Source organism: Berghia stephanieae, chromosome 3 (assembly GCF_034508935.2).
Source record: "Berghia stephanieae isolate SIO BIC M18660-M18661 chromosome 3, UCSD_Bste_1.3, whole genome shotgun sequence".
In the NCBI taxonomy this organism is placed as follows: domain Eukaryota; kingdom Metazoa; phylum Mollusca; class Gastropoda; order Nudibranchia; family Aeolidiidae; genus Berghia; species Berghia stephanieae.
This window is the reverse complement of record NC_088362.1, coordinates 61,472,004-61,486,551: the sequence shown is the minus strand read 5'-3', so window position 1 is coordinate 61,486,551 and position 14,548 is coordinate 61,472,004. Positions and strand designations below refer to the sequence as shown.

Genomic DNA, 14,548 nt, shown 5'->3' with positions numbered 1-14,548 from the left:
ATCCGACAGGCGCTATCGCCATTATCAGTACCAATCATTAGCGGGAAGTTCTGTAAGTTTATGAAGGGTTGTCTCATCGTATTGTATTTGTTATCAACATCTTTTATTTTTAATTTGTACTCTACATCATATTTTGTTAAAATTTCATAATGGAGAAAACTAAAGAAAAGATCTACGTTGATTATGATATGCATTTTTGTACAGAAATTTGAATAATAAACTTTGTATTTGCAGCGCTTGGCTTGTAGTTGGTTTGTTTACAAATAACTTCTCCGCCGGTGACGTCCAATCAAGGGATACTACTCTTCCGCTAATCTCATTCCCTATTTATCTGACCCGTATATTAATAGGAACAAAGGAGACAGTAAGTGTTATGATATCAAGTTTTTTAAAGTAGTCCTTTAGAGCCATTAGGCTCAAGGAGCCGGAGTTTATCCCGGTTTCTATAGCGTTAAACGTGAATTGCAATAGCAATTGCTTGCTATCCTTTGGATAGGACGCTAGTCTCTCGCAAAGTATCTTTCGTCAGATCTATCAGACCCAGCCACTAAATCATTTATCGGTGGACAGGGGGATCAGAAAAAGTCTTGACAGCACCAGGGATCGATCTTGGTCCCTTTGCACGTGAAGCGAGTGCTCTACCAACTGAGCTATCGGGATCTCCATATCAAGTTAGCGGTATGTCTAACTCTCTCTCTATCTATAATGGGATATTAAAAGGTTATCGACCTATGCTCCCGGAAATGACTGCGCTATCTTCTGATTAATAGATAAATAAATATAATTGAATTATGTAGAAGATAACCATGTTCTTTCGGGTCAATTGCGGGGAAAGATCGCGTGAAAACATGCGTCAGTAGCAGTGCTTGAACTTTCACCTGTTAGCAACCATACTCTGGAAAAAGACCTATTTAAAAATTAGGCAAGAAAACTTGTCCTTCAAATATCGATCGATTTAAATAACCATCTTCTTGGCAAAAAGCTCTCAAATCTGGGAGTTAATTAAACATCTCTATAATGGGATATTATAAGGTTACTCGACCTATAACTGCCGGGTGGACAGGGGGGGGGGGGGGGCTCAGAAAATAATCTCACCCCGGGCTCTCGGAAGCGAGTGCTCTATCAACTGAGCAATCGATGATTAACTGCGGCTTTATTTTTTTTAGCCCAGTGGTGTTGAAATGTCGCTTTAAACTTCCAACTACATCTCTTGTAATCGGATAATAATAACAAAGATCCAGGGGCGTGGCTCTATTGGTTCAAATGGTGCCTGGCACCACATCCATGTTTTAAAAATGGATAACAGCATTTTTTTTAATATATAAAACTGAGAAATGGTATATATCGCCTTTTATCAACAGTGCGAAACAGACTCCCTTTCTGTCACAACGCCTTCTACCCACGCTTTTCTCCCGATTCACACAGTCCGTTGATGACTCTCGTCAGCGACTGTGTACTATGGCTGAGCGAGTGACTGGATTTCCCCATTCAAACGATTCCAAGGAGCGGATCTTTGCTGGCTCCTTAAGGCTATTACTATAATGTACTATAATGTTGCCACATTGAATACCTGGCTCGAATTTTTACCATCTTCACATACGAAAAAAAACCCGCCTCAGGTGCCGAGGAATTTTTGCTCCAACTCTGTTGGACTGGGGAAAAATAGCTAATGTTGGTCATTTACGTCCTAGTCATAGTATGGTAACTTCGACCATCTTGATTATTATCGAAATCACGATTATTAACAAGTTCATTTGTTTCTCTCTCTGTGTCGTGATTATTGTATATATTAATTTATTATATTATTATTATTATTATTATTATTATTATTATTATTATTATTATTATTATTATTATTATTATTATTATTATCATTATTATCATCATCATCATCATCATCATCATCATCATCATCATCATCATCATTATTATTATTATTATTATTATTATTATTGCTGCAAAAATTGATATGAAAGAATGTGAACGAGTTAAGTCAAACATTTCTTGATAGTGATGCTAATATGCTAAATGCATGATCTTCGCGTGAATATGCGTGTTTGACTTTGTGTGTGTGTGTGTGTGTGTGTGTGTGCGTGCGCGTTCATCTCACATACACACACACACACACACACACAAGAGATAGGTAGATAGATAGATAGATAGATAGAAGAGAGAGAGAGAGAGAGAGAGAGAGAGAGAGAGAGAGAGAGAGAGAGATCTTGTATGGTGTCATGTTTGATTTCCGAAGTAGAATGGGGCTGTTTCATGACGTAACTACAGTACTCTTTTAATTGGCCATGGGCTGTTTACATTCTTAAGCTTTGTAAGTTTTGAAATTACCCTTTGTTCGATTGACATTCAATGTCTGCATGTGTCCCTTTAGCCATTTCCCTCAGTGTCCAAACTCCAATCAATATATTCGTTCGTGATTTATATAAACAAACTATTGAAAAGATTTGCAGGAATAGAAACATCACCATGCAAATTTACTTTACAAGTATGTAAGTTTTTTTTTCTTTCTTTTATATTTACACATGTAGCATGTGTAAGTCATTTTCGTCTGGCACCACTTTATACTGTAAGCATGCCACGCCGCTGCAAAGATCTGAGTGACGTCAACTTTATTAATTCTATAGATTGAACCAAGTTGACGCCACTCGGGTCTTTGTTTTTGTTTTTTGCCATCCGCGATTATGAGTAATTCTCACTAAACTGTATTAAGCAGACCATAAACTTTCAAGGTTACACATAGTTTTGTGTGTTGGTCCGTTATATTTTCGGATGGCAATGGTGTGAGTTTCTTAGTCAAGCGCACAGCATCTATAGTAAGCCACACTGTAAACACAAGTTTTGTTTCCATACGAAGCCTTTCCATTTTCACTCTTTCGTTAGTATTTTACGATCATCGGCTTCAGACAGCCCTTACCGTTTCAAACACATGAACACCGCTTTAGATAGATAACGAAGAACACGCGGACTGTCTCTAGATGTGGGAGTATGACGAATCTCTCCAATTGTCTAAGTCCCGGGTTTGATAGATTTGAGAGGTTTTTTTCTGGTCAAAATTATAAATACCTCTTTTTTTTAAATATCAGAGTGTTACATATTAGTATATTAGTTTGTGCAGCTTTGTAATGTTGTTGTCTCAAAATTGGCATCTTACCTAGTTGGCGGCGGAATGTTGAGTTCCAGGACAAGGTTGATTACACAGATTATTCTCTCTACATGGCTAGGTGTAAAATGAGTGCCTGGCCAAATAACAGCGTTGTCTACTGTACTAAACATTGTAACAACACCGAACAGGACTCATGTATTTTATTGTATGCTTAATGTTACGTGTTATAGTTTGCTTGGGAGAAATTGTAAACTGCTCTGAGCACACAATTTAAAAGATATTATATTCTATTATAAAAGTTCATATTCTTTCTTAGTAACAAAGAACGTGATTATCTGAGGGACTGACGTTCAAAATCTGCTCAGGCTACGTGGTCTAGTGGAATGACACTCGTCTTCGGACCGGAACGTCCTGGGTTCGAGTCCCGATTGGCGGATAGTTGAATCCTTGGAAAAAGCTCCTAACAGACCCTTCTCTCAACGTACTCAGATGAAAAATGAGTTCATGGCCGCTATCCACGTTTACTCTGTCCGAAAAAAAATAATTGTAATATGGCCTAACAGGCGACATTTCTCGTCTTATATGTTAAGTATTTCTGTTGGCCGGGGACCCCTAGTGGATATTGCGCTATATAAAAGCTCAAGCTTTTTAAAATAGTTACATAAAGATTTTAAACAATGATTGGATTCAATCTTTCAATGTATTGGGCACCTTGTTAGAAGAGGAATGTCGCATCTCATATTCAGCTAATAATTACTAACGGTATAAGGGAGATAACAATTAATATTAGTATTATTTTGTATAATATATTATTTGAGTTAATTCTCTTACATTACTTCCTTCGTTTTTTGGTTGAAAACCATTGATATAGCCTATAGGATTCAATAGTCGTACCGTCACTTCCTTCCTAATGACGCATGGTAACTTAGCAACACTGGCTCTAAACTATCGGAACAATGGCAGACGCCCGTATGAAATATTTCTCCGGCGAGCTTAAATGCGTATCCAGAGGAAAAAACCCCATCAATTTGATCATGTTTTGACTTTTACACATTCTGATCACAAGGCATATGAAAAAGGAATGAAAAGTTCTAGCCAGCATGAAGAATAAAAAGTAATGATTTTCTTTGTTTAGAACCAAGATGGCCGCCGTTGCCGGGCGCGTGACATCAGACTACTGAATCCAATTGTTATTGTTGTCCAGATGACATCTCGTCCAATATGGTTCAACAATCGTGACGTCACTTCCCTCGTAATGACGCTTAGCAATTGATTCTAAACTATCGGAACAATGGCGGACGCCATTAGCTCCATCACCGCCCTTGTGAACGACTTCTCCAACGAGCATAAAAGTGTATCTTGAGGAGAAAAACATTATAAACCCGATCATCTGATCATTACTCTCATACTGTAAATATCTATCTCAGTACTTCGTATTATATGTATCCTCCATGACCTATGGCGACTTCGATAAGGGACCACAAGGGAAATGTTCCGTGTTTGGTATTTTGTTATTTTTTTTGTTAAGCTGTTATGCTGTTATGTGGTCTTGTGGTATGACACTCGCTTTCGGATTGGAAGGTCCTGGGTTCGAGCTTCGCTCCCTCCGTGCATAGTTGAGTACTGGGAAAAGGATCTTTACTCACATTCTCTCACCGTACTCATGTGTAAAATGAGTACCTGGCCGTAACACCGTTGTCTCTGTCGGTCGGAAAAAAATGCAATATCGCCTAACAGGCCTCATGTCTCGTTCTATATGTTGTGTTGTGTTCAGTCAGCGACCCTTTATAAAGCGCGTTGAGCATGATTAGTGGATATTGCGCTATTTAAATGCTTTAGTTTTCTTTTTATAAAGTCCTCCGGAGGACTGGGGTTTTACACTTTAAGGAATTTGGAACCATCATTTATACACCACACTGTTGCTTCCTATTGTCAACCATAACAAGCATTGGATGAGACTTTAAATAAACAATTAATTAATTTCTCTGAACACAATTTGGTTCATGAATCACAATATTTATTTAAAATACAAGACCATTTCAAATATAATCAAGGATAAGGACTGAGTCGATCAACACATCACATCTAGCATTGTGTACAGTATTACAGTTTTCAATTGAAGGCTGGTTTTCCAAAACTCGTTAAGTCGATTTTTCTACTTTTGAGATTTTCCATCCATGAGATAAATTGAAACGGAAATATTATTTTAACTCTCTCCTCACCATCTATTTTTAGAATTCCCCCCGAACATTCATACTCACCCAGCACAAAAATAGACATTTCTTACTCAAACAAAAAGTAACAAGTGAGCTCTACAACACAGTGTTTAGTATCTATAGCTGTAATCAAATACTTTCTTTAAATTTCGTGATGTACAAGAGAAATCAGAATGAGAAAATTGTTGGTTACATCGTAACGAATGTGACGATTTTTCTATGGGCGGTAAGGAGAGGGTTAAGCATCAATTGACACAGGAATTTCCTTAGATTTGTGTGAATTTGAAGTTTAAATATGATAAAATAATAGACCGGAATATAAATTTTAAGGGGCAATAATCTTCATTATCTCAAAATGGGAAAAAACGTAGGGAGTTTTTAGACAACCACTCTTTAATTATTTGTTTGTTTTATTTTGTTTTTACGGCGTTCTACGGCGCTTGCAAGACATTCAGATTATATCAACGTCAGGAAAAAGGAAGAAAATGGGATAGTCAAATTCTAGAATTACAATCATATCACCCATGAAAAAGTAAGACAGAGAGTAACTGGGATCAGATGTAGATTCCAAGAGCACACCACCAATGTACTTAGTTTGAGATCACCTAAAAGTCTCATCCCACCACAAGAACAAGATCCAACAAAGAGGAATACACTGAAATGCTTACATTATACATTCAAAAGAACAAATATATTAATATATAACAGATGATTTACAACGAAAGAAATATCATCTCCCAAAACAATAACTATGCATTTGAATGTGTCCCTCCCAGTCAAGGACTCCGGCCAGGGCCAGGACTAAACGAAGTAATCTCATTCCAAGACAAAGACAGAAAGCAAATTGGAAAACAGCTATAAGGGGATAGAAGACACAGTAAGTGCCACCCTGCTCACTATGGGAGGTCAGGAAACCCATCCAGTATTCAATCATTGTCACATAATATGGATAGTATAATTATAATAATGTCACTTATGTACAAAAAATAGATTTGTTTGTTTTTTTTTATTATCGTCACAAAAATGAACAACATTAACATCAATATGGTCAAGTGAAAGTCTTCTTGTAAAGCGCTTTGGGCACATTTTGTGGACTTTGCTCTATATAAAAGCTCGTTTTCTTCACTTTTCTTCTTTTCTTTTCCTCTCCTCTTTGCCTTGTTTGTATCTTTCATTGCTATTTCATCTATTCAAAGCGCTTTGAAATGTCAATGTATGTAAAATGCAATACGATATATATATATATAATATTATAATAGGTTTAAATAATTATGTATATTAATATAGACTAACAATACCTCCTTCCTCCTTAACTTTCTCTCTCTCTCTCTCTCTCTCTCTCTCTCTCTCTCTCTCTATATATATATATATATATATATATATATATATATATATATATATATATATCGCTTTTTCTCTTATTCACACACACACAACAACAACAACAACAACAACAACAACAACAATAACAACAACAACAACATAACATACAAACATACATTCTCTTTCCCCATCTCCCTTATTGAGAACAGTCCTCCAAATACCACGTAAGACTAACATTCATAGAACACTATAGAGAGCCTAACTGGAAAAGTGGGAGCAGGCACTGGTACGAATAAAATTCCAAAAAATTGGAACAATTATTACAGTGCCATTCAAACCATACAGAAAAATAAACATACCCCCCCCCCCGTCCCTCCCACGCCCCACCCCTCACTCCCTCATACATTACACTCAAACAATCTCGATTTCATTATCTATCTGACTCGTATTAATGAAGACAAAGAGAAAATGAGGTGTTATAACACCGCATCATCAAGCGGTCAGATATCACTATTTATCTGGCCAGTATTTTGATACAGACAAAGAGGGAAGGAGTTGTCGTAGTGTAAAAAAATATAATTTCACATTCATACTAGGGGGCGGGGAGAATTGGCTAAAATATCGTTTCCAAATAACGCAATATCCACTAGGAATCGTGGATAGCTCATACGGTAGAGTCACGCTCTTACAGGCCAGGCGGAGTTGTACCAGTAAGGTCGCGAGTTCAAACCCCCATCACCGCCGCGAAAATATTTTATTCTCTATTGTCTTCTGGCACTTTCATACTCACTTCATCTCTTGTTGTTACCAACATAAGTGCCTGCTCCACCCACTTTTCCGAACTAAAATCTCGTTACTGTTCAGAAATGCATTGTACTTGTTTAGATCTTCTTAATCTCAACTATTTTATCTTTCTTCAGATCAAACATTAGCATATCATTGCCAATAACTTTAAGGTCAATATCCATATGCCCATGTTTAGTGTGCATTTATATATATAAGAAGAAGATAAAAATAAACTGCTAAAGTGACGACAAACGTTGGATGTCTCTCGCTCCTGAGGTTAAAACAAAAACGAAAAAAACCAAAACAATTAGCATATCATGTCATGAATATAATACATGTAGAAGAATAGTGTTAATGAGGTCCGGAGTGTCTGAATTATTAAACAGCAATTACTAGTTGATAACCACCTACCTAATTGGGGAAAGCTGGAAAGACACGAATCTTAAAAATTGGCCAGAAAACTCAACCTTCAAATATCGTTCGATTTAAATGACATTCGTCTCGGCAAAAATTCTCAAATCTTGGATCTCGCGAGGTCATCCATGAAGTCCCAGGTTTGAAAGTTTTTATCGATCGATATCTAAAGGACGAGTTATCTGGCCAATATTTTTTTAAAATAGCGTCTTTCCAGAGTACGGCATTTAACTGGTTAAAATGAAACCTTTGGAAAGCAAAACGCTACATACGGAAGCGCTAAAATAATCTGACATTTGAGAAAAATCAAAATAACAAACATGATACATGGATTAAAATATTCTTTAAGGTTTTGAAAAAATGTTAGTGGTATAGGATTTGGATACCCAGATATTTGGAAACGTGCATATCCAGGTATTTGGGTATACCTGCATACCCAAATATTTGGATACCTGCAAACCCAGATATTTGGATACCTGCATACCCAGATATTTGGATACTTGCATATCCAGATATTTGGGTATACCTGCATACCCAGATATTTGGATTCATGCATACCCAGATATTTGGGTATACCTGCATACCCAGATATTTGGATACTTGCATATCCAGATATTTGGGTATACCTGCATACCCAGATATTTGGATTCATGCATACCCAGATATTTGGGTATACCTGCATACCCAGATATTTGGATACTTGCATACCCAGATATTTGGGTATACCTGCATACCCAGATATTTGGATTCATGCATACCCAGATATTTGGGTATACCTGCATACCCAGATATTTGGATACTTGCATACCCAGATATTTGGGTATACCTGCATACCCAGATATTTGGATACTTGCATACCCAGATATTTGGGTATACCTGCATACCCAGATATTTGGATTCATGCATACCCAGATATTTGGGTATACCTGCATACCCAGATATTTGGATATACCTGCACATCCAGACAGACATTTGGATTTATATGCATATCCAGACATTTGGATATACCTGCACATCCAGACATTTGGATATACCTGCACATCCAGATATTTGGATATACCTGCACATCCAGACATTTGGATATACCTGCACATCCAGATATTTGGATATACCTGCACATCCAGACATTTGGATATACTTGCATATCCAGACATTTGGATATACCTGCAGATCCAGATATTTGGATATACCTGCATATCCAATCATTTGGATATACCTGCACATCCAGAGATTTGGATATACCTGCACATCCAGAGATTTGGATACATAAATCCATGAGTATCCGGATACACGGATACCCGATTCTAAAACAGATTTGAAAAAAATTACGTTACACCGGATAATTTTGGATCGGTCTGTTTTCTCCTTTCTCGAGGAGTTCCAGATCAGTTAGATGGTTTTGGCATGGACTGTTGAATCGTTCATCATATCGACTTCTGGTCCTATCATCTGCCTCTATCGATTTATCTTGCAATATTTTCATCATAAATTATCTTTATTATTATTATTATTATTATTATTATTATTATTATTATTATTATTATTATTAATTATTATTATTATTATTATTATTATTATTATTATTATTATTATTATTATTATTATTATTATTATTATTATATTATTATTATTATTATTATTATTATTATTATTATTATTATTATTATTATTATTATTATTATTATTATTATATCATTATTAATATTATTATTATTATATTATTATTATTATTTATTATTTATTATTATTATTATTATTATTATTATATTATTATATTATAATATTATTATTATTATTATTATTATATTATATTATTATTATTATTATTATTATTATTATTATTATTTATTATTATTATTATATTATTATTATTATTATTATTATTATTATTATTTTTAGTAATATTATTATATTAAAAAAATAGTTATCAAATAACAATAATTTGCTCCTCTAACATAACTTCTACCTTGGTACACGGTTGCGCTTATTGTTTGTGTGGATATAAATCAATATTTTAAAATGCATTTAAATCATAAATGTGATAAACAATCACAAATCAGAACCATATCACAAATAGCGAAATGAAAGATCGTTTTTACAATGTAAACAAATTTAAAACACATGGATGCACTTTTAAAACTATTTATAACACGATCAAGAAAGTATGCTGGTATTTCCACATAAAAAGTCTAACTGAAGTCAATTTTGAAAGAATTCAATTTTTACTATATTTTGAATAACTCCTCTCTAGAAGAAGAAGAAGAAGAAGAAGAAGAAGAAGAAGAAGAAGAAGAAGAAGAAGAAGAAGAAGAAGAAGAAGAAGAAGAAGAAGAAGAAGAGAAGAAGAAGAAGAAGAAGAAGAAGAAGAAGAAGAAGAAGAAGAAGAAGAAGAAGAAGAGAAGAAGAAGAAGAAGAAGAAGAAGAAGAAGAAGAAAAAGAAGAAGAAGAAGAAGAAGAAGATATAGATGAAGAAGAAGAAGAAGAAGAAGAAGAAGAAGAAGAAGAAGAAGAAGAAGAAGAAGAAGAAGAAGAAGAAGAAGAAGAAGAAGAAGAAGAAGAAGAAGAAGAAGAAGAAGAAAATGTACCAGAGAGATGGCTTATTCTAACATGATTAGATTTGACAGTCTTATATCGAGGTTTATCCATGAGGTGTTGATGGTGATTGCAATGGATTGTGCATACATTTCTAATCTGGCTTTTATTGAGGTAAAATGGAAGATTTTTGTCTATATATTTAACGATAGGATGAACGATTTTGTGGATGGGTGTTAGATGGTTGGAATTATGAGTTACCCCGTTACTATCAATATCATTGAACATCAATACATATCAAATAACAGACTTTTTTCAATGAAAAGATAATGGTTTTGAGATTGATGTGTTTACTATAATAATTAAAATAAAATAAACTACTATGTAAATTATTCATAATCTGTGTAGCTGCACTTAACACCAATTAGAGAATGCTGGTTGAACTTTAATCTGAGATGATACAGCCAAAAAGTTAAAAACGAAGCGATTTTTCAGACGTCAATGTTATACAAAATAAAGATCTAATTCAGTGTGTATGATATGAAAGGTCAAAGCAAAAAAGAAAAATACAAGAAAAAAAATCATCCCAAAAAATCATTCGATCTCGACTGGGGATCGAACCTCAGACTTCCTGGATACCATTACACCACAGATGCTCCCGATAGTTCGACCGCGTTCGACTACCTGTCGTGCTGTGTGGCCTTGAGCAAGTCACCTAGCCTTAGCTCACTTTGCGGCGCTGCACTGCTAAGGCTGACGCCTGAGTTATTACAGTCTTCCCTTGGAAAAGATCCTAATTCAGTTTGTTTCTTTTGTTGTTGTCGTCGTCGTCGTCGTCGTCGTCGTTGTTGTTGTTGTTGTTGTTGTTGTTGTTGCTGTTGTTGTTGTGTTTGCATCACGTTCATCCAGATATCGTACCTGACTTCCAATGTCGGTCACGTTTGTAGGAACTAATGCTCTATTTGTGATTTTAGGGATACAATGCTGACTAAGGTGTGTGACCAAAATAGGTCAAAGTTCAAGGTCGCACAGTTCTGTAGGATGATCAAGAAGGCTCTTGCTTCATGAACGATGTTTAAAGTTAGACAATAACGTTGGAACTCGAATTTGCCAGGTCAAAATTTCATTAATCTCAACATCCAATGAATAACTCATGTTTTACCAGACAAATCAGGGGGAGGAAATGGAGATGGGTCGATCATACACAAAGAAGACTAGTGAGCAATGTCACATACCAGTCACTTGAGTGGAAACCCCCAAGGGACACGAAAGTTGGGGCGTCCAAAATAGACATAGAGGCGCTCATCACTGTCAGATGAAATGAAAATGGCAGGCCTCATCTGGGAGGCTACCAAGAAGATGACCAAGGACAGAAGTAGATGGCGGACGCTCGCAGGGGCCCTAACAGGCCTCACCTGGGAGGTTACCAAGAAGATGGCCAAGGACAGAAGTAGATGGCGGACGCTCGCAGGGGCCCTAACAGGCCTCATCTGGGAGGTTACCAACAAGATGGCCAAGGACAGAAGTAGATGGCGGACGCTCGCAGGGGCCCTAACAGGCCTCACCTGGGAGGTTAACAAGAAGATGACCAAGGACAGAAGTAGATAATGGACTCTCGCAGAGTACCTATGTTCCTTTCACGAGGAGCGAAGAGGATTAAGTCAAATTACCAGACATTTAAAAAATGATTTTCAGCACAAAGAGAATCCATATTTTTAAAAAGATGATATCGGTTATTGGTTGTGGCTTAAGATGCGTTAAGATGACTCCCGTGGCTTGCCGAGTTTCATTTACAAGCAACAACTTATCCGTCACACATAATTTGGCGAAATAAATGGAATAATTACCCATCCGTGTCGTAAATAATTCTTATATACAACATTTACTGTTCATAAACAGGTGAATTCGGCTGATATGTATAATTCTTTTCACGGAAAAAAATTTAAATGACATCACAGCATTTGTTTTCGTCATTTAGGACGACTCATTCAGTTGCGTTCATAAATGATGACTCATTCATGTGACGTCGTAAAGGATGACTGATCCGGTTGAATAAAGGATACGCCATTCGATTTAATTCATAAAAGACGACCCATTCAGTTCACGTCACAAAAGATGACTCATTCAATTCACGTCACAAAAGACGACCCATTCAGTTGACATCACGAAAGATGACTCATTCAGTTGACTTCACAAAAGATGACCCATTCAGTTGACGTCACAAAAGATGACTCATTCAGTTCACGTAAAAAAGATGGCTCATTCAGTTCACGTCATAAAAGATGACTCATTCAGTTCATGTCACAACATATGACATATTCAGCTGACGTCGTAAAAGATGACTGATTCGGTTGAATAATGATGATAAGTCATTCAATTGAATTCATAAAAGATGACTCATTCAGTTCACGTCACAAAAAAGATGTCTTATTCAGTTCACGTCACAACAGATGACATATTCAACTGACGTCATACTAGACGATTCATTCGGTTCTATTATCCAAAGTGGTTTTCGCTGATTGAAGAATCTTCGGTGGATTGTCGGTGACGCAGACAACATTTCCCATTGGCGTTGCTCTGGAAAGGAACTTGCTCCTGCAGGGAATACCACTGTGCAACTGGTTTTCGCGGACTTTCGAGCATTTCGTACCAATGCTCGCGACCCTGCCCGCTGATTCTGGGTCCCAGGGTGATGCATCCCATCAACTCGTCGCTGCCAATTCTGTGGAAGGAAAGATGATGATGGTAACAATGGTGGTGGTAGTGGTGGTGATGGTGGTGGTGGTGATGATTTTGGTGATAGCGGTGGTGGTAAAGGTGAGGGCGGTGATGGTTGGGATTGTGGTGATGATGATGATGTTGATGATGACGACGATGATGATGATAATGATGAAGAAGATGCCGGTGATGATAATAATAATAATAATAATAATAATAATAATAATAATAATAATAATAAGAAGAAGAAGAAGAAGAAGAAGAAGAAGAAGAAGAAGAAGAAGAAGAAGAAGAAGAAGAAGAAGAAGAAGAAGAAGAAGAAGAATGACAAGGACTAACACACCGACAATGAAGATGATAAAACCGATAATAATTAATGAGTCTAATATCTATTCATGTATTTCCCCTCTGACCTGTCATAGTCGACCATCTTGACCAGGAGGTAAACGTCCTCCACACTCTCCTGGGGGACGTCAAACACCAGAGCTTCATTGAACACCGGATTCAGGGTGTTCCTTTGGACGGACGTCTTCCGTTTCTTGATCCGCCTGCCCTGACACATCAGACATACCTTCACATAAGGATCTGTGGACATTGAGAAAGAATACGTGAGCTGTTATATATAAATGTGCTCAAAGCGCTTTACAATGGATCCCAAATCAACATCAACACTTGAATAGTAAGACGAAAATATAAGACACACTTTGACGTAAGGAATTGTAGAGATTAGAAAGAATTGGTGAAAGGTTATTATATTAGAGCAATATCCACTAAATGTGCTCAAAGCGCTTTACAATGGGTCCCAAGTCAACAGCAAAACTTGAATAGTATGACGACAGATAAGACATACTTTTACGTAGGGATCTGTGGACATTGAAAAAGAATACATGAGCTGTTATTTATAGAGCAATATCCACTAAATGTGCTCAAAGCGCTTTACTACAGCAACACTTAATATGTAAGACGAGTCATAAAGCATACGTCACGTAGGGATCAGTGGACATTGAGAAAAATAATAACTTGAGCTTTTATATTGAACAAAATCCCCTTATTGGGCTAGACACGTTTTTAGAAAAGGCCCATGACCATCAATTAGTATGCAAGACAGAACAAGAAAACTGAAAGGCGATATTACAAAAAATGTTTCCGAAAGAGACAACGCTGTAACCGATTAGCAACGAATCATTTTCAAGAGTTTAAGATAGACCTACCTTGTTGTACATTTAAAAATTAGTAGTTTCAAGCAAATAAAAATAGAAGTCACTTTAGTTAACTTTATAGATCAACAATTTACCCTCACATGTGTTAAAGTAACACTTCCGAATTCTTACAATTATGCAGTCTGGCATCAACTTTCATTTACAAAATATATCTATCATTTAGATGCTCATATATATATGTGTGTGTGTGTGTGTGTGTAAATATATATATATATGTATATATT

General features: G+C 36.3%; 1 protein-coding gene across 2 annotated transcripts in view; it reads right to left on the bottom strand.

The window, feature by feature from the left end:
- Positions 1-10,307: 10,307 nt before the first annotated feature.
- LOC144968135 (synaptotagmin-6-like) overlaps positions 10,308-14,548 on the bottom strand; it is a 173,379-nt gene continuing 169,138 nt past the window's right edge. For both annotated transcript variants that reach the window (XM_078906149.1, XM_078906148.1), the window contains 2 exons: positions 13,518-13,689; positions 10,308-13,108 (listed from right to left, as the gene is read on the bottom strand). In XM_078906149.1, coding sequence (XP_078762275.1) covers positions 12,883-13,108; positions 13,518-13,689 — 398 coding nt within the window. In that variant the 3' untranslated portion in view covers positions 10,308-12,882. The remainder of the gene's footprint in view (positions 13,109-13,517; positions 13,690-14,548) is intronic.